We start from the raw sequence: 18,487 nt of genomic DNA on the forward strand, positions 1-18,487 counted from the left end.
AAGACACAGGCATCATCAAATTACACACTTAGACATTCAGCAAATGTTGAATCTTTGAAACGTGGCTACACATTTTCCCATCACTCTTCGGTGATAAAATGTTTCTGACTTTGTGGTTACAAAACAAAAGACCTGAACTTTTTATCCAGGTTTATGTGCACATAAAATTTCAGTGCACTCACAAACAGGTACACTCACCTTACATCAGCTTAAATCATGCCTGCTCTGCATGACGCTTACCCTCAGTAACAATTTTAAATTCAGATTTAATTTTGTAAAAAACTTTTTGCTTTAATTGAATTGTGAGATGCAGACTGTTGTGTCATTGTAAACTTTTTGAGTTTAGTTAGCTGATGGCCTGCACATTCACAAATCTAGGAATTTGTGAATGTGTGAACAAAGAGGAATGCTCTCTCCTGTCTCTTGTATCAGCACTTCAGCTGAATTCATTACTGTTGTGGATAATGCTTATCACAGTGATCATGGACAAAAGAATTCTGCAACAATAGATAAGAGTCCAGAACAACAACACTGGCATCCAGTCCTGGATGCTGTTGGAAAAACATCACATTATTTATTTTTTACAATGTTATGTTTTTGGGAGTAATGCACCATGCTGGAAAAATATTTGATACTCTACAGGGCATGTACATGATGGGCATTCTTGCTTTCCCAGGTCAGTATGGTAGATTTAACTCCACACACCCGGGAAGACATGTACAGGTAGGAAGATATTCCAGTAGACCGATGTCACAGAAATTACAAATATATGCAACGGGTGAGAGTCACATCATATCTCCCCTAGATTTCAATTGTAAAAATCACGATCTTTACAAATCAGTATAAAATTGCAGAAATATGTAGGCTAATGGATATTAAAAGAAACAGCACCCCATTCCTCAATAAGTGGCACTATTTGATGTTTAAATCTTTGTATTACCAAACGTTTGGATGTGCACCCAGAACTCCCTCATCTATCTACTGGAAGCCCTTGCCATATTTTGACAGCACAGTGATAATAATCACTATGTGCTTACCTAATCACACTTCCATGAAACTCAGGCTTACATAGCAAACACCGCCTCTAATTCCAGAGGCACATCCCTATAGACAAAACAAAAACATGACCCATCTGTGGATTGTCTCATTCTTTTGAAACAGTATTACAGTGAATACAACACAAACATGTGGGCATATGCAGTATTCATTAAACACTGACATGTTTCTTCTTAAATACTAACCAGAAATGCTAAAATTACTTTAGTTTGATCATACAAGTCATATTTTCTCTATTCAGAGTGGTAGCGAACAGGATGTACATGTATTTCCCCAAGACTACACAAAAATATAGATTCTAGAAGATTTCTACTTAAGTACTAATATCAGTTTTTGAGTCTTTAAAAATACTAAAAACATAGCTGGTCCATCAGGAAGAACATTAATCAAGAATTTTTCATTTACATTTTAAATGAGAAATTCATTAATGAATGTTGAGATTTATTGATAGATTTGTTTTGCCTACATCTGATTTTTCCACTGAAGCCAACTAAACTTCCAAATAAAAGTAATCTTCAGTTTATAACTGTTTCACTGGGCAGAAAGCCAGTGGTATCTGACTCTTCTCGTTAAAGGGGGATATACAAAACCAACAAGGAAGGTTTGTATCTTTAAATGTCAAAAACGAACCATGGAGTGAAACTGGTTGATTAACAAGCTGTGATTATGACAATGACAGAAAAGTAGATCAATTTAACTTAATTATTTTATTGTTTCTAAATTTACATAAATAGAAGATGTATCTAGGAACGTACAGTCTCAGTGTGAAATATATTCCAGTCAAGAATTACAGTACCAGCATCTTTCAATTCACTCTCTATACTAAACAGTCTAACCAATCACAAGTACCATTGTCCAGTTATAGTGAAAAAAATCCAACTGATTGTTCAAGTATATAAAATCAACTCAAGACTCAAAAAAAAAAAAAAAAAAAAAAAAAAAAATCTACAAATGCTGAATAGAAAAACATCACAAAAATGAACTGTTAGCAGAATTACAAATTTTAAGGCATTGTAATTAAATGACAGGATTGATTTTAATTTCTTCATATAAGGGAATGCATAGAAATTCTGCAGCTTTTTTCACACGTGTGAAATTTCTATCAGGGAGAGAAGACAACTATTACTGTCATCTCTGTTCCCAACAATATAAACCAAAAAACTAAAAGTCTGTCGTACCTTTATCCGGAACCTGCTTCATATACAGTGAACAGTGACGTACCAGGTCAAACAGGAATAAAACTAATCTTGATCTTAACACTATCAGTGGGTTTCTATTAGTATTTAGACCTGATCAGGCAAATCAGTGTAAGGATTTTAGTGTTGTATTGCTTATGGTTTTCAATCACTTCAGCGTACTCAATGTCAGTATTTGGTCCACGTTTTTCAGTAGTTCTACATAAGTTGTGTGCAAAGTACAGAACTTATACGTTCAATCACTGGGCAGCAGTGCAACAGAGAAAACTGAATGTCAACATGTAAACTAAAGATGCCAGGAAATGATTAACATATTATTCATTACTCAGCCAAGGCCAGACTTGGTACTATAAGAACCTGACCCCAGAATCTTAACCATGAAATGGTTTGACATAGTGTACTTTTACCCTAAATGCAAGAAGTATTTCTATTTATCTTTTGTTTAGTTTCTAGACTCATTACTCTTTTTTAGTGCCTAATATTTGGTACTGGATTGTGTCCATGAATTTGTTCCATTTGTACTGTGGAGTACATCTGTGCACAGTGTAGCCTGGAGGAAATTCCCTGAAATGAAGAGGATGTTTTGTTTCCTTACATTCACTCTGATGTGGAAAATGACTCCCCTACGAACCTCTACGCTATGTAATTTTATGGCGCAAGTCCTTGTACCCCTCCTCCATTCTGCCATTTGGCTTCAAACCCAATCTACAATCAGATAACTTACACATCCCTCCTATTTCCCCTCAACAGCGTCATGTTCTCCCACCCTATTCCTGTCCCTGAAATACTCCTTCAACAGGAGCTGGTCTGGAGATTGCCTTCAGTGAGGATGGAGGTGATGGTGGAGGGGTCATACAGGCTGTCGTCATCGTCTGAGCTGAGGGCTGATGAATCCAAACCTGGACGCATTGTTGCCTGAGTTTTTCTTCTACAACAAAAAACATTTTTGTTATAATCATTAACATTCGTAATTGTTGAAACACGCTGTTCGTACCTAACTATATTCAGATTTCAGTGCAATAAAGTATTTTAATTTTTAATGCTTTTTATACAGCCCGCTTACACAGGCAGGACAAATTCTGAAAGCGGTAGTCACTGTTCTCCCTCTACTGGCAGTACGAAGGAACAACATACAGAGCTTGTCTGGAATTGAACTTCCCCTGTAGGATATGAGTAATGTGCTATTTTAGATTAATCAAATACATTTTCACAAGGGGTGAGTTCTGTTTTTTCTGCTGATCACACTGGAAAATCCTGCACCCCAAGGAAGCTGTGTGAATCTCTACCAGCTGTCTGTAACCATGAGTAATCTTTCCCTGGTAACATCATTTGTATGTGGTGTGATTCATTTTGTGACATAAAAGGAGGATATGGTGTCTCTCTTACATGCACACACACAGAGTTGTGTCTCACTATATATAGTTTGTGAAGACAATCATTAGCACCCTTACTAATTCTTCACCCCAAACACCTAAACCTAATTCTAACTTTATCCCTAACCCCCCAAAAACCCTGCTGTGATAATCTGGCTGCCAGGAAGTGTCTTGCAGAATTGTTACCAAAAGTGCACAGGGACTAAGAAAGTGGATGAGAAACAAACAAAACAAAACAAAAAAAAAAACAAAAAAAAAAACAACAAGACAAATAAAAGAAAATGCTTACTTGAGCTCAGTTTCCAGTGCAGTGACTCTGGACTGCAGGGCCTCTTTTAGCTCCATCTGTTCCTCCATGTCTCTCTGGGCTTTTCTCCTCAGTCCATCTATCCTTTCCAGCTCTGTCTCGCCTTCATCCACCTGCCTCTTTAGAGCCTTCACTCTTAGGGCAAGCTACAGCACAGTGTGATTGTAGTTTGTATATGTATTTGATGTACAAGCCAGACATGTCTCATTTCTCTGAATTTAAATACTGACGCCCAGTAGGTGGTGGATGTGTATACCTGGTCTCTCTGTTCAGTGTGTGTGTGCCTCTCCTCATCGAGCATCAGGTTGAGCTCTTTGAGTTTCCTTTCCAGGCGCCGCTGAGATGCCAACACAGAGTTCTTCTCCCTTGACCCACCGAAGTGAGCGTCAGAGTATAAAACACACATGTGCATCATATACTTTACCCAGAGACGAGCAATTTTTATATCTTGTGCATGTTCCCATACCTTTCCTCACTGCGGAGGCGTTCTTCCAGATCCTGGATCTTGTTCTCCATCTGGGAAACTCCTGCTGAGGAGCGAGTCTGGCCCTCCATGTCAGCAACACGATTCCTCAGTTCTTTCAGCTACAGAGGCACAGAAGGACAAAGTGCAGGTCAGCAAGCTAAAGGGTTGGCAAATGTTTGACCTTTATCTCAATGCTGTACTTCTGAACTCAAATGAAGTTGCACAAGTGATGAAAAGAGAGTATTTTAGTAAATTGAAGTTACTGATGATCACAGATGTGCCCATACATGTCTCTCCATGGCATTCTTATCTAGCTCCAGGTCCTGTTTGGAGGACCTCTCCTGCATGAGCTCCGTGCGAAGCTGATCGATTTGGTCTCTGCTCCTGGTCACCCGATCTGTCAACATCTCCACACTGCTTTTCTCCTCCTCCAACTCCAGCTCCACACGCTTCAGCTTGTCCTGACAGAGATGAGATCAGCTTTATTAGGTGCTCAGAAAATACACTATATATTGTATTTGGCCCTAGCGAGAAATGATGAGAAATGTGAGATGATGCTGAGTGTTGACTCCTGATCTCTTTGATTTCACACAAAAACTGATGTGCAGACCACTTTGAACACAGACATAATTAACAGAAATTCATGAAAACCAAACAGATAGCAATAGGTCACATAACCCATCTTTAATACAATATGATTATATGTTAGTGCCTTTATAAAGATTATGTGCCCTGTTTATTATCTTGATTGTGATGCCTTGGGCTACTTTAACATGGCCCTGAGGCGTGTTTAAGTAGTATTTTGAAATCAGCCATCATCCTCATATGAATTTAAATTGGAGAGCATTATCATAATGTCATGATTTACAAACCTTTCACGAAGTGATGGAGCATATATTTAGTACATGAGCATAATCCAATAACCTTCTTTGATTACAAATAGAAGGGAAAAATATGTATAAGGGTGTCCAAAAAATGTACAATGTCATACTACTAACTTGCAGAGTAGAGCTATTGCCAGCTCAGAGCCCTGTAGTCATGGTTGATTTTCCCAAAGGGTTTATTCTTCCAAACCCTGAGGTAAGCAGATGCACATATCTTACCTCTAGGATCCGAGTCTCCCGGGTTTTCTCATTGTGGTTGTTTTTGCTGGCCTCTATCTCTCCCTCGAGGTGGCGCAGTCTATTGGTGAGAAGCTCTTTATCTAGCTGGTGGTTGTCTCTCTCCTCACATGCAAGCAGAAGTTCCTTCTTCTGCCGTGAAATCTAGGGTCACCATAATAATATAAACAGTCACACCGGACTTAATGTTCATCATGGAACAGATAATGTGTAGGGTTTGCATGAATACAGTTAGTTTTTCATGAATACAATCAGTAGAGCATGCACCATGAATAATGTTGGAAACATTTAGACCAGACCTGATTTTCATAATCATGAACATAAACAACAGCCAGGCTAAGCAATTGAGTAGGCATGTACGCAAAGACTCAAAACATAAACATCTGAAACACAAACACACACTTCTTCCTCCAGCCTCCTTAGATTCATGTGGCTTCTGTCCAGCTCCATCTGAGCATTGCTTCCGTGACGTTGCACCTCCTGCATTTCCTTGCGTGCTTTCTCTCTCTGCTCCTCGAGCTGAACCCTGAGAGCCTGGGCCTCTTCTCTTGAGGACTTGGTCAAGGACTCAAACTGACAGGGAGATGGGGAGGGAGAGGGGACAAAAATTAAGAGTATTTTTCTGTTGAGCAGCTAGATGTTCCAGGCTGCACATGCTATTCAGCATTTGTAAAGAAGCTCTCATTCTTACCTCTTTGTTGAGTTTCTCCAGAGCTCTCTCCTGCTGTCGTTTGCTCTCTTCCAGCTGGTTGATGGTCTGTTTGAGAGTCTCTTTGTCTTTCCCCGAATCCTCCAGGCACAGGCTGAGTTCACAGTGTTCCAGGCTCAATCTGGACACTTTTCTATTGGCCTCATCTAGCTCAGATCTAAGGCCTCTCACCTCAGTATGGAGGGCAAGCTCTGCCTCTGAGCTCTCTGTGGCATTGGTCTGCAGCTGAGCCTGCCGAAACCACAGAGGATGTCCGAATGAGTTTAATGTGTCTGTTGTTTCCAGTGATGAAGAATGTTTTTTGTGAAGATGTGACCTTACCTCTAACCGTGAGAGTTTTTCTTTGAGATGTGTGTTGGCCCCCTCTTGCTCCTGCTGGGAATCCTGGAGCAATTTAAAGTCCATCTGAGTTCTATTGAGGCGTGTTTTACTGGCTACCATTTCCTCCTCAGCTAATGAGAGTTTCACTCTGAGCTGGCTTGCTTCATTACGTGCATCACCAAGCTGCTGCTCAAGCTCTGAAATGATGGCTGGGTCTGGTAACTACAGGCAGCGAGAGAAGGAAGGGTTTAGACAGAAAGACAAGAAGGATGAGTCTAACAACTAGTACTTAAACTCAAATTTCATAATCATCAATACCAAAACTACCACATATACTTGAACTTCCTGTTGTATTAGCCTGGAAATCAGATTCATTTACACTGTTACAACTTTACTGAGATTTACATGATCCTTTTAGGGTGCCTTAGCCCTGTACTTGGGGATTAAACTAACCTTTTTGCTTTTCTCCTGCGCCTTGGCGAAGTCCTCTTTGGCCTGCCGTAATTGATCCTTTAACCTGTCAATCTCATACTTCAATTCTGCCTCTTGATCCTGGTGAGACTTTTTTAAGGAGATGATCTCCATGATCTTCTTGTCAAACTCTGTCCTCTGCTTCTCCACTTCAGACCTGGCCTTTTGCAGATCAGAATTGTATTGCTGAAGCTCCTGAATGGAAATATGAAGTATTTGATGCTTAAATTGCTTCTTATTTGCTACAGTTCAGGTCAATCATCTGTGCATCAGTGATTGTGTGCCACTGTGTTTGTGTTTATTGCACCTGGTTGACAGTCTGTGTGTGGTTGGGATCTGGTATCTGTTGTTTCAAGGTGTTCACTTTCTCCTGGAAGGCTTTCAGTTCCTCCTCAAACTCCTCTTTTTCCAAACGGGCTTGCAGAAGTCTGAAAAATGGGCATTAGATCTCAACAAACTGTATCCTACAGAATGTAGTAAGTATTGCTTGATTATCTGATCAGCATCAGTTTGACTGTATAGGTGAATCATGACAAATGAGCTTAATTTATTAGTTAGAATATAAGTCATTATTTAATTAATGCCTTAATTTATTTTTATTATTATAATCAACATTCTCTGGTACCACATCACAGAGATATTAACAGAAAACTAGTCTAGAATATGTTCATTGCTCCACACAAACTAAGACCATCAGCACCACTCTTTTTACATGCAATGCTTAAAAAAAAAAAAAACAATTTCAGTGTAGGCAGAAAATTGGGAAATTAAAAATTATATGTAAGAAATTTCATGTGCTGACACTTTAGACATAAACAGCACAATTTTGCTTAACCACTGAAGTAAATAGTCTGTGTCCCCATTGTGGCCCATTTGAGCGTACACAGGCTATATTTGATTGTGGAATGTGTGGGTTCAGTGGGATTGCGTCTGTGCTTTACACCAATCAGAAATTAGGGCTGGAAGTGTGGATGGCCTTGACAATGCAGAGACAGTTAGTTACAGCTCTGCATATCTACTGTAAAGGCTGTTCTATTAATGACTCTCACAATGTTTCAGGGCTGCTGGTTGGTACTCTTGACAAACAGAGGGAGAAACATCAACCAGTTAGATAGAAAGAAGTGGACACACTTTAGTAGTAAAGCAGTACAACAAGAAATGATGTATAGAGGCACATCATATGTTTAAATAAACTCACTCTTGTTTCGTTGTCCGAAGTTCGTCTCTGGTGGCATGAAACTGTTCCATCCAATGGCTGCTCTCGTCTCTAGTGTCCTCCAACTGCTGCTGTAGAGAACGAACTGATGCATTTACACGTAACCGCTCTGCCTCGATCCCTGCCTGTGACTAAAGTAAGACACAGGTTGAGAGGATATTGTAGGAGAGAGGATATTCCCTTTTAACAGACATTACAATAGTGTTGCAGACCACTCCACTGAAATTTTTAAATTCCTGTTTTATTCCAACATGCTGACTGGTGACCTGTCTAGGGTGTACCCCTGCCTTTCACCCAAAAGAGAGCTGGGATGGGCTCCAGCAGATCCCCGTGACCCTGGTTAAGGAATAAGCAGGTATAGATGATGGATGGATGGATGGATGGATGGATTCTTACATTAGAGTACTCAGAAAGGCTGTTTGAATAAAATCATTCTCTTTATATCATTATGTAAAAAGTAGGTGCTATAAAAAAAAAAAACTGGGATACTCTGGTGCCCTCATGTGTCTGGTGGTTTTTGTTTCCTTGTTTTGAAAGCTGGACTTGTGTCCATAGAAGACGATTTATTTTTTTTGTTAGATTCTAAAATTTATTACATTTATTATACATGCTATGAAACTGCTTTAATCTTTGACTAATTACACTTGAATTATGAAATTATGTATGCATGTGTGTGCAAAAGGATACCCTGGGTTTTAGCCTCAGATTTGATTTCAACAGCATCCATGTATCCAGTCAAAATGCATGTTATACTCTCCAAGCTGACTGCTGTTATTCACCATAAGAGTCTACAAAGGCCAGAATGTGCAAATATGTAGAATCTATTTCTCTGTACTGTAAAAAGTAAACAGTTTTGCTCAAGGGCTCTGTATTAATACCCTGTTTTGCCTCACTTTATGTCCAACATGTTGAATGTCAAATGGAAGTGATGCTTGCATACCTGAGACACCTGCTCCATGCTGTTGCGAAGCTTCTCCATATCAGCACTGTACTGCTCTCGGAGCGCTTCTATCTCCTTGTCGTGTGTCGCCACCTCTTCCTTCAGAGCGCCTTTAAGAGCTGTTAGCTCCCTTTCTCTCTGTCGTAACGTGTCCTCTAGCTTCTGTTTCAGCTGGCAGACCTCCATCAGCTGGGCCTGAGAAGACATCAGGTCCTGCAGAAATGGGAAATACACAGTATTAACTTTTGGCCTACAGTTGAAATAAGCAATTGAGTCTAGATTTGAGTCTTCAATTATTAAAATTATCCAAAAGTGGAGGTGAGATCATTTCTCCCTGTATATCTGTGTGGGCGTATTTGTGTGATCATGTTTATGTGGTACCGTCTTGCTGCCGTTTTCTCTTCTCAGTTCATCCTGAAGCTCTGCCAGCTGGTCCTCCATTTCTCTGACCTGTGCTTCTGCGTTCTCTCTATCCATACGCAGCTGAGTCAGGCTGAGGAAAAGAGGACGTACACATTACTGTTTCTTCCAATTCAAATGACTATGGCATATTTGTTTGGTTTTGTGAATAAGATACAGTATCAGAATCAAAACCAGAATCATTTTTATTGGCCAGGTTTGTGCACACAAACAAGGAATTTGACTCTGGTTTACTAAGCTCTCTCTATGTACAAGAATTAAAGTTATACAGTAACTGCATTTATGATATTGTGAGGAGTGTGTGCTTGAAAACAAAGTGGGCTTGTCACAACACCTCTCACTCCCAAATGAAAGACAATACAAAATAATGGTATCATGCCTCTTCCCGCTTTCCTGTGTGTGTGTTTCAGTGTTTGTGTCCAGTGGTGTCCTCACTCTGACTGTGTTTCATTTAATTCTGCCTTCTTCCGATCCAGCATATCCCGGAGTTGGAGATTTTCATCCAGACAAGACTCCAGCTCAGCTTTCAGAGCAGGATCAGAATTGCTAACGGAGCCCTACACATGAGCAGACATGATAAATAAATGAGAGCAGTGAAACATAAGATATCATGTAGCTCTGATGGCATAAACAATGGGCTTTTAGGAAATGTTAAAGCAGGCATCCATTTACCCACCAATCCATATGCATAAGGGATTATGTTTTTAGGAGCTATTAGAGATTAAGACCTGCCCAACCTCCTTAAGACAACATGTAATGAGTCATTATTGAAGTTAGATTATTGTGTGTGTACACCTCTGACCAGGCCAGAGCACTTTAAGGATTAATCTGAGGATTAATCTGAAGCACACTCCAATGAACTGACAGCCCTCCTGGTTAGATTACTTAAAAACTTTCCTAGTTTCAACCAACCAACAACTATTTTCTTCACTTGAGAGTTGGCGCTCTCATTTCGAGGAGACTTGGATGAGTTTACAAGTGGCATTAGATGTGAGCCATGTAATTAGTGATGAGTTAAGGTGGCAGTCACTCTGAATGTTAACATCCTTTGATGGCGGCCACTTCTAATCGCCCATTTGGATTTAGGGAGGCTGGGTGGGTCATCTAAAACACACAAACTACAGTGCAAACCCCAAAACTCTAGCTCAAGTTCCCTACATGTCTTTCAGGCTATTGGCTTTGAGGCGACAAAAAAGAAGAAAATTTGCAAAATGTCTTTATTCTGGGGACACATTAGAAATTATTAAGAGTAGAAGAAAGTGAACATAATGTGACTTTCTATTTAAAAATAAAATTGTCTTATTCGCTATAGAAGTGTATATATTAGAAAAGTTTTTAAAAAAGTTTAAAAAAAAAAAATCTAATCCTACTATGTTTACCCTTCTTTCCTCCTGCAGGGCAGTTTCTAGTTCAGCCATCTTTCTCTCTAGCTCCTTCTTTTCTCTCGTCCACTCTTCCCTGGGGCTTTCTTTGGGCTGAAGAAATAAGTAGGACACATTTACTGTATGTCAGCAGTCGGCTCACACTATTCATTTGACATAAACTAGTACAAGAAAAAGCTCTCCATAGAATTAGAGACTTTCAAATACAACAAACCTTTATATTCTGAATATTTTGAAAGATAAGCCTGACTTTGTGCTTGATCATAACATCACTCTCATTATTTCTGGGGAAAGGTGAAAAGAGAATGAGGTTTAACATTAATGGAGTAGTGTATTATCAGGTCAGTGTAAAACATTAAAAAAAACAAAAAAAAAACAACCATTAACAGGAGGATAACAATAATAATGGAGGTCTGTACCCTTTTCTCAGGATGTTGTATATAGTTTGCATGACCTGCTTCTCCTCGCTGCTTATCTCTGGACTCTGACTCTGATCCAGTAAAAGGTCAGGGGTCACCTTTATTCAGACAGAGCAGAAACAAATACATCAAAAATCTTCTCTTGCAGTGTTGCGTGATCTATGATGTTTGAAGCTAACTGAAAAATAGCTGTAATGCCCAAGCAGAAAAGATTTCATTCTCACTTGTACCTCAGTCAGACTGGCCTGTGGTGTCTCCACAGCAGCATATTTCCCTGGTGAAGGCCAATGATTAGCGGAGTATGTAGGAAATTTGGTGGAAGCACCCTGGCTGCGTCCCAAGCTGCTGTGAGTTGAGGACGGGGGTGAAGTATAGGGATTGGTGAGGATGGGAGATACAGCTCTGAAATGTTGTTGTGTAGGAGAAAGGCCTATTTTCTGCCCCACCGTGTTACCACCATCAAACCTGTTTACCAGTCTGTTAACAGCAGTCTGTATCTTATTAGACTGAAGCTCATTTGTTTGTTTAGGAGGGTCAGGGTAGGACTGACTGCCCCTCACTGACCCATTGAGCCCTGCCTTATACGAACCATCCCATGTATTCCTTTCCATGTTCCCCTCTTTGCAACTGGCACGCTGAGCCTGTTCTCTCTCCCCTCTTATTCCTAATCCTCCATCCAGGTTCCCATAACTACCAGACTTCCCATCCCCTGGTGGCCTAGACAGCTGAAAATCCTCATAGCCTGCCCCCCCCTCTCCATCCCTTTCCAGCAGTGACCCATGGGACTGGGCACGTCGGAGTGGCCCTCCCTGGCCTCCTCCTGGTCCTACATCTGCCCTCTGCATTCTTGGCTCTTCCATCTCTCTCCTCCGGGGAAGGCTATTGTAGCCAGAGTGGTACTGTGTCCTGAGCTGGACTCCATATGAATCTCCTTTCTCTCCATCCTTCAGGACCACATACGGCTGACCAGCAATACCCTGCACTCTGACAGCCACACCATATTTGGAGGTGTTCTGAGACTTGGTCTTCAGATGGGACCCAGGCTGCCCACCACCAGTCTCACACAGGTCGTTGATGAAGCGGATCTGGACACCATAGTCCACTGGCGTCTTCCGACCTGAGGATGGTGTGCTCATGCTGGTAAAACAGAAGAGGTCAGAGCAAGGAGCAAGACCAGGGTTAGAGCAAATTCTGCACTAGACTTGCTGGTTATATGACTGATTTAGTCTAGTATTATCAAATGCAAAGTATTAAACTTCAAAACCAAATTTGTACAATATGCTTAGTCTTGTCCATTAATTTAGAAGATGCTTCTCTCCATAGCCACTCACATTTTTTCCTTCACACGCAGACACAGTTTGCAGCTCTGTGTTTTGCGTGAGGGCAGTTCAACACCTGAACCAGAAAACCCAGGATAAATAGGCAAGTTGTTCTACCATCTTAAAAAGCTGGGCCTGAAGTTGAAATCTAAAACTAATTGTAAGGGGTCTGTATTAATAAATGGTGATTTGTGGAGCAACCTGATAGGACCCAGTTAATGTTTAAAAACTGCTATCCCTTCAATACATTGTTAAACTCACAAATGTGATAATCCACAATCCAGTATTTGTGGGGCTGTACTCAGAAGAAAAAAAAGACAGCAACAATGCATTTAATAGTCAGACGAACAAAAAATATATAATCCGTCAGTATAGGAAAAGGAAATCCAAAAAAAAAAAAAAAAAAAAAAAAAAAAAACACGCAGCAGCAAGCAACCTGTAAATTTTAAAACCCTGTTGGACAAACTCAGGGATGCAACCTTGTACTGAACAAATACAGTGACACAGATTTACAGGCACCGACACTTTGTTTCTGCTTCTGTGGACTTTGTCCTTGTCCATTAGCCATTAACCTGCGTGCACACACTCACATATCACTTTCCCCTTATAAGGGCCGACTAATCCTTTCACAACTTTTCGAAGTTTCCCAGCCAGATACAAACCCTCATTCCCTCAACAAACACTTTGGCAACAAACAAGCCCATAATAACTGCTACTGTATGACCATTCGATCTTTTACCCTCTGCTTTTTTTTTTTTTCTTGACGCCATAATCCTCAGCTTTTAGCTTTTGCAACACTTAGTTAATTATTCCAGAACTATTCTTTTTCCACAGCAAGTGATCACATCTATATCAAGGTTTGGCTATAAGTCACTGCTAGCTGGTCTATAAAGTCCTGAACATTTCTGTTATCGGGTAAACTGACCGATTGATGCCTTGTGTTAGGTAAAGTTAAAGTAAGATTCCATTCGCATTACAACAGTACAGTTCATTAAACCCACTTAAAACCTATTACAGCACACCCTCCTCACCTTTGGACTCTGCACCTTTCATTTCCTCTTAGCAGCTTTCCAGAGTTAGAGACAGAAAGGACACTGAGGAACAGAAAAGGAGTGTAAAGTGAGAAAGGAAAAAAAAAAGCTTTTCTTCGCTTATCAGCAGCATGTGTGATAATATTCCAAGTCAAGCTGTTCCCGTGAACAACCCTTTCCACACCCACACACTCACTCAGTCACAAACTACAGCAGTCATCATCAAATCGAGAACTAGGTTTTACAGACACACCCATATATTACTGAGTGACAACACACATGTTCATGATTCCACGTAGATTTCAGAAGCTGTATGGTATAAACCAAAACACAGGCACACCATTCTGGGAAAGAGTGAAAAAAAAAATGCTCTGATTCACATTCACATTCAGTTAAATACGCCAAGAAGGACAGTGTTGTATGACTTTGCTGTGAATGGTAAATGGTCATATATAACATGTTATTACACTGTGCTTTACCCTATTTTCAATTCACCCACTTGTGCACACAACCATTTACACACACTAACAAAGCACTGTCTTGTCAATCCAGAGCAACCTGGGTTTCAGTGCCTTGTCCCAGGACACTTTGACGCGTGGACTGGGTAGAACAGGAATTAAATCATCAACCTTCTGGTTAGAAAACAAGTGCTCTACCTCCTTCAGAGCAAGAAGATGGGAAGGTACATGTCTAGGCTGGCAAGGAGTTTGACGTTGACGTCATGCAAAATCACAAATGACGTTTAATGGTATGTGGTGTGCTTGTGGTGTGCAAACATCATCCACAGACAGACCTGCTTATCAGATGTGCACACTTACTGCATTTTTTCCCTTCCTTTGGGAACCACAGAGGAAGCACCATGTCACAACACATTTGTGAATTTGAGCATGAAGCCTGCAGCCCACTGTCATCACACCAAGGTCAAGCAAACATTTCATACACTGATGATTGTGGGACAGACATGCCATAAGAATCTGTAGTCCAAGCTGTGACTTAAAAAAGGCAACTCTAAAGTAGAAACCAAACTTTTCTCTCTTAATATCTGTTGAGCTGCATTTCTTTATCAGGTTATTTTATATGTCACTGAGGCAGAACATAATGCCAACTCCAAGAAGAACAGCGGTGAGGGGGAACCATCCTATTGTGCAGCTGATGTGGGGCAGAAAATTAGAGCAGCAATTCCGAGAATACCAAAACTATCCGTGTGCTTCTTCACTTGGTTCCAATTAGTGATTAAGCATTTGTTTCAATAATGGCATTTTTATACCCATACATCGACCCTTTTAGGGTTCTCCCCAAAGCTAATTTCTTTCCACACCTCTCTAAATTAAACATGCTTTCCCACACTTAAAGTAGGATATCAAACAAGTTCTTCTGTAATTCATTTGGTTATACAGTATCTGTGCTGTGAAAATAGCAGTCACACCTAATGTTATTCCTTTATTTATTTGAAAGAAACATTGCCTGACTCCCTATCCTTGAGCTGAATCTGACAGATGATTAAACTGCAAATATTTTGACAATTAATTAATCATTACTCATTTTTAATATGGAGCATTCTCTAGTTCAAGCTTCACAATAATGAGTTTCTTTCTGCTTTTGTCTTATAGAATTTGTGATTTTTCACGATTTTCTGATTTCTATTTAAAAGACCAAACAAGAATTAGAAAAAATTATCTGGAGATGAACAGATTACAGTTAATATGATTATTAGCTATACAGCACTCTCAAAATCTCTTTAAACAGTTTACAAACTGCCCACTTCAAAACTTCACAGGATCCAAATAAATGAAGAGGTCACACTTGACCAACTTTTTCAGGCTTGCTTGCTCAGCTAATAGTGTATCTGGTGCTTTCTGATCCTGTTGCCAGTCATATTACTTTGCAGTTATGCTGACAAGACCTCTGCCTCTGGCCTAAAATTGAATTCTCGCACAGTAAATTGAATTTCAGCTGCTTCCTTGTTAAGATCTGAGATGGAATGGAAAATATAATTAGGAGATTAGAGCGGGTGTGGAGAGAAATGAAACAGCAATGCATGAACTCCTGAAAGTGCCTCTGCTGACTCACTGAGTCAGCATGGTTCATGTGATCCAGTCCATCTCTGACCTGGTCTAAAAGTGATACAGCACAGAGCAGCAACAACTGAAACCTGACTCAAAAATGTATTCTTAGTTTGTCAGTTATTTGATTAGTTGATCCACAGAAAACAAATCACCAGCTATTTTGATCATCTAATATTTTTTTTTAGCAAAAATGTCAAAGATTTGATGTTTTTAGTGTCTCCCTTGAGGATTTGAGGTTTTACATTATCGTTTTCCAGTGTTGGATTGTAGGTCAAGCAAACAAAACATCTCTAGCACTAGTTTACTACCTCATATAACACCAGCACGGGCATGGTGTAAAACAATACCTTGCCCTTTCCCTCTAAGTGAATGGCTAGCTTTTACAGGCTTAAACTAGAAAACAAAAGTGTAAACGTTTAAATAACAGTTCTGGACAAAACAGTAGCTCACTCCTGTCCTTAAAGTACAAGCAGCCACTCAGTCCTCAAGGTATTCTCCCTCTCCATTATGTTCTTGACATACAACTAAGCCCTCATGCTCTTTGGAACAGTCAGTCTCTCTCTCTCCAAACCTGCCACTGCTCATCTTTCCCACTCAAACAAACAGCCATTTATTCCTCTTTTCCAATCCAGAGGAGTTCATTGGCATAACAAAGAGGGTCTTCAGTGTTACCAAACAGTACACCAATGACACTGTACTGGGAGCACATAAATACACCCCTCCCTTTGCCCACATTCCAGGACAGACTGCTTAGTGGGATTTCATCTGCACACTATAGTGTTTGTACCAGCAAAAATGGACAAACGTAATGATTACTGATTCCTACCAGCAGACTAAACTTCAATGTTGACTCTGACTGGAAATTAAACCATGTTAGAGGCGTTGCAGGTTCACTGGTATAATTCCTGAAACTTATGACACAACCCATGAGCCTTTACGCACAGCAAAACTATTACCTGCAGTTACTTCCTGCTGTGTCACCTGTTTCATTTGACTCCAACTGAAGACCATAACTGTAACATAACTGACAAAAAAAGCTCTCTAAAAATCTCCTCGTGTTTGGCTGATCCAAGGTCAAGTCTTTGAAATGGTTAACTGGCTCTGAAGTGTGTAACTCGTGTTCAACTGTGTTCAAAAAAATGATTCTTGGTGCACAGTTTTCCCAGTGACAAATCCCGAAACTGCTTTTCAATAGAAAGCCCTTAGGTATTAAAAAAGCAGAAACGTGTATTCTTCGTTTAAAACTTGTGTATATATCTTACATTAACAGGTGAACTCAAGTACCCTGAAGTGGAGTTAGCTGGGAGCACTTGTCCCGGTCTTTTATCGACCTATTTTATCCAACTAACTAGCTACCGAGCTAAACTGGCGAACAGAGATGCCTCACGGTGACACAACACTGGGAGAAATCACCACAGAAATAACTTAAAGTGCCACAGAAACTCAGAAAACCGTTCACAATATCTTAAACAAAACCGTCTGACAGGTCTTATCTCTGCGCTTTAGCTGTCTGGCTATGTCCCAAACCAAACGTTTAAAAGTTACCTCTTCCTCTGAACTTCTTCCTCTGCGCCTCTTTCACGCTTTACCTTCTTCGTTTCGCTGATAATTCAGGTATTTTCGCAGTCATCCATAAACGTCCACATAGAAAAGCAGCTTGGAAAAACAACTGCTACGTAAATTAAAACAGCAACTAGTTCATTATGTGGCGACAACAACCTGTTACCTTTTGTCGGGATGTAACAGTCCCGCCCAGCCTGGCCGAAGAGAGCGCTGTGATTGGAGCAATGCGTCGTTATGGGCGGGACTAGAGACATCAGCTTCGTTTGCTATTGGTCAGATCTCTACGTCAATCATTTGATGTGCTGTGCCACTATGTGACATTTTTTGAATTGTTCCTCATTGTGAAATTAAAAAAAAAAACTACTATTATAACCAAGATAAACAAAACATTAGCAGGACCTGTGAGGGACCAGGGTTAATACAGACGGGACCCCCTAAATAGTTATTTCTCTAGTTTACCTGTAGATGGCGCAATTATCTGGAGGGATTATTCAGCATCATTCAGAGCCCTTTATAAAGAGCAGCTGTGGTCTAGGATGCTATTTGTTTCTGATTCAGTCTTTCGAATTGGATCATGAAATGTATTCATGATTTTATGACTGAATTTCTATTTAATTACATTTTGTAGCACCATTTGTCTCGATCAGGCACATTTGAAAAAGATTTTTAATCTTATTGAGAGGTTTTCTTCTTAAATAAAATAATAATTTCGGATTAAAACAGTCACACCACTAAACACGAAACTTCGTTTTAAGAGTAGATTTCATGTGAAAAATGAATTGGCAGATAATAAGTCTTCAGTTTATAGTGGTCAGTCTATCACTGCAACTGTCTCCAAACCTTTTTCCAAACTGTTTTCAACTGTGCCAGGCTGCCTAAGAAGAAACCTTAAAATATTTTTGAAATATTTTGAAAATAGACTACATTTTATTGCGTGTCACCTGTTAAATCATACATTTTGCTTATTTCCAGGCGTCCATTTACTTTAGGTCAAGTTTGTAAACGTTCAGCCAACAGTGACATTATTACAGTAATATTAAAGAGACTGTAAGTGCGCTGGGCCCGCCTTGTCCACATGGAGCCCCTCCTCAAACTCCAGCGACACATCCCA

At 40.1% G+C, this 18,487-nt stretch overlaps 1 protein-coding gene across 4 annotated transcripts; it reads right to left on the reverse strand.

The window, feature by feature from the left end:
• Window positions 1–1,522: 1,522 nt before the first annotated feature.
• Window positions 1,523–17,533, reverse strand: cgna (cingulin a). Of its 4 annotated transcripts, XM_026317722.1 has the most exons (22): window positions 17,359–17,533; window positions 13,748–13,810; window positions 11,628–12,534; window positions 11,398–11,495; window positions 11,193–11,262; window positions 10,976–11,071; window positions 10,032–10,153; window positions 9,558–9,669; window positions 9,177–9,389; window positions 8,219–8,367; window positions 8,070–8,096; window positions 7,328–7,448; window positions 7,003–7,215; window positions 6,550–6,771; window positions 6,211–6,459; window positions 5,922–6,092; window positions 5,502–5,663; window positions 4,686–4,859; window positions 4,399–4,517; window positions 4,189–4,297; window positions 3,915–4,078; window positions 1,523–3,180 (listed from the first exon to the last, which is right to left on the reverse strand). In XM_026317722.1, the coding sequence occupies exons 3-22, from the start codon at window positions 12,531–12,533 to the stop codon at window positions 3,045–3,047; spliced, it is 3,633 nt and encodes a 1,210-aa protein (XP_026173507.1). In that variant the 5' UTR covers window position 12,534; window positions 13,748–13,810; window positions 17,359–17,533; the 3' UTR covers window positions 1,523–3,044. The 4 variants fall into 4 exon arrangements, with proteins under 4 accessions (XP_026173507.1, XP_026173509.1, XP_026173506.1 ...); XM_026317724.1 differs by lacking the exon at window positions 13,748–13,810 and having other exon boundaries at window positions 8,219–8,304; XM_026317721.1 differs by lacking the exon at window positions 13,748–13,810.
• Window positions 17,534–18,487: the final 954 nt, after the last annotated feature.

The sequence above is a fragment of the Mastacembelus armatus genome, chromosome 16, assembly GCF_900324485.2.
Source record: "Mastacembelus armatus chromosome 16, fMasArm1.2, whole genome shotgun sequence".
In the NCBI taxonomy this organism is placed as follows: domain Eukaryota; kingdom Metazoa; phylum Chordata; class Actinopteri; order Synbranchiformes; family Mastacembelidae; genus Mastacembelus; species Mastacembelus armatus.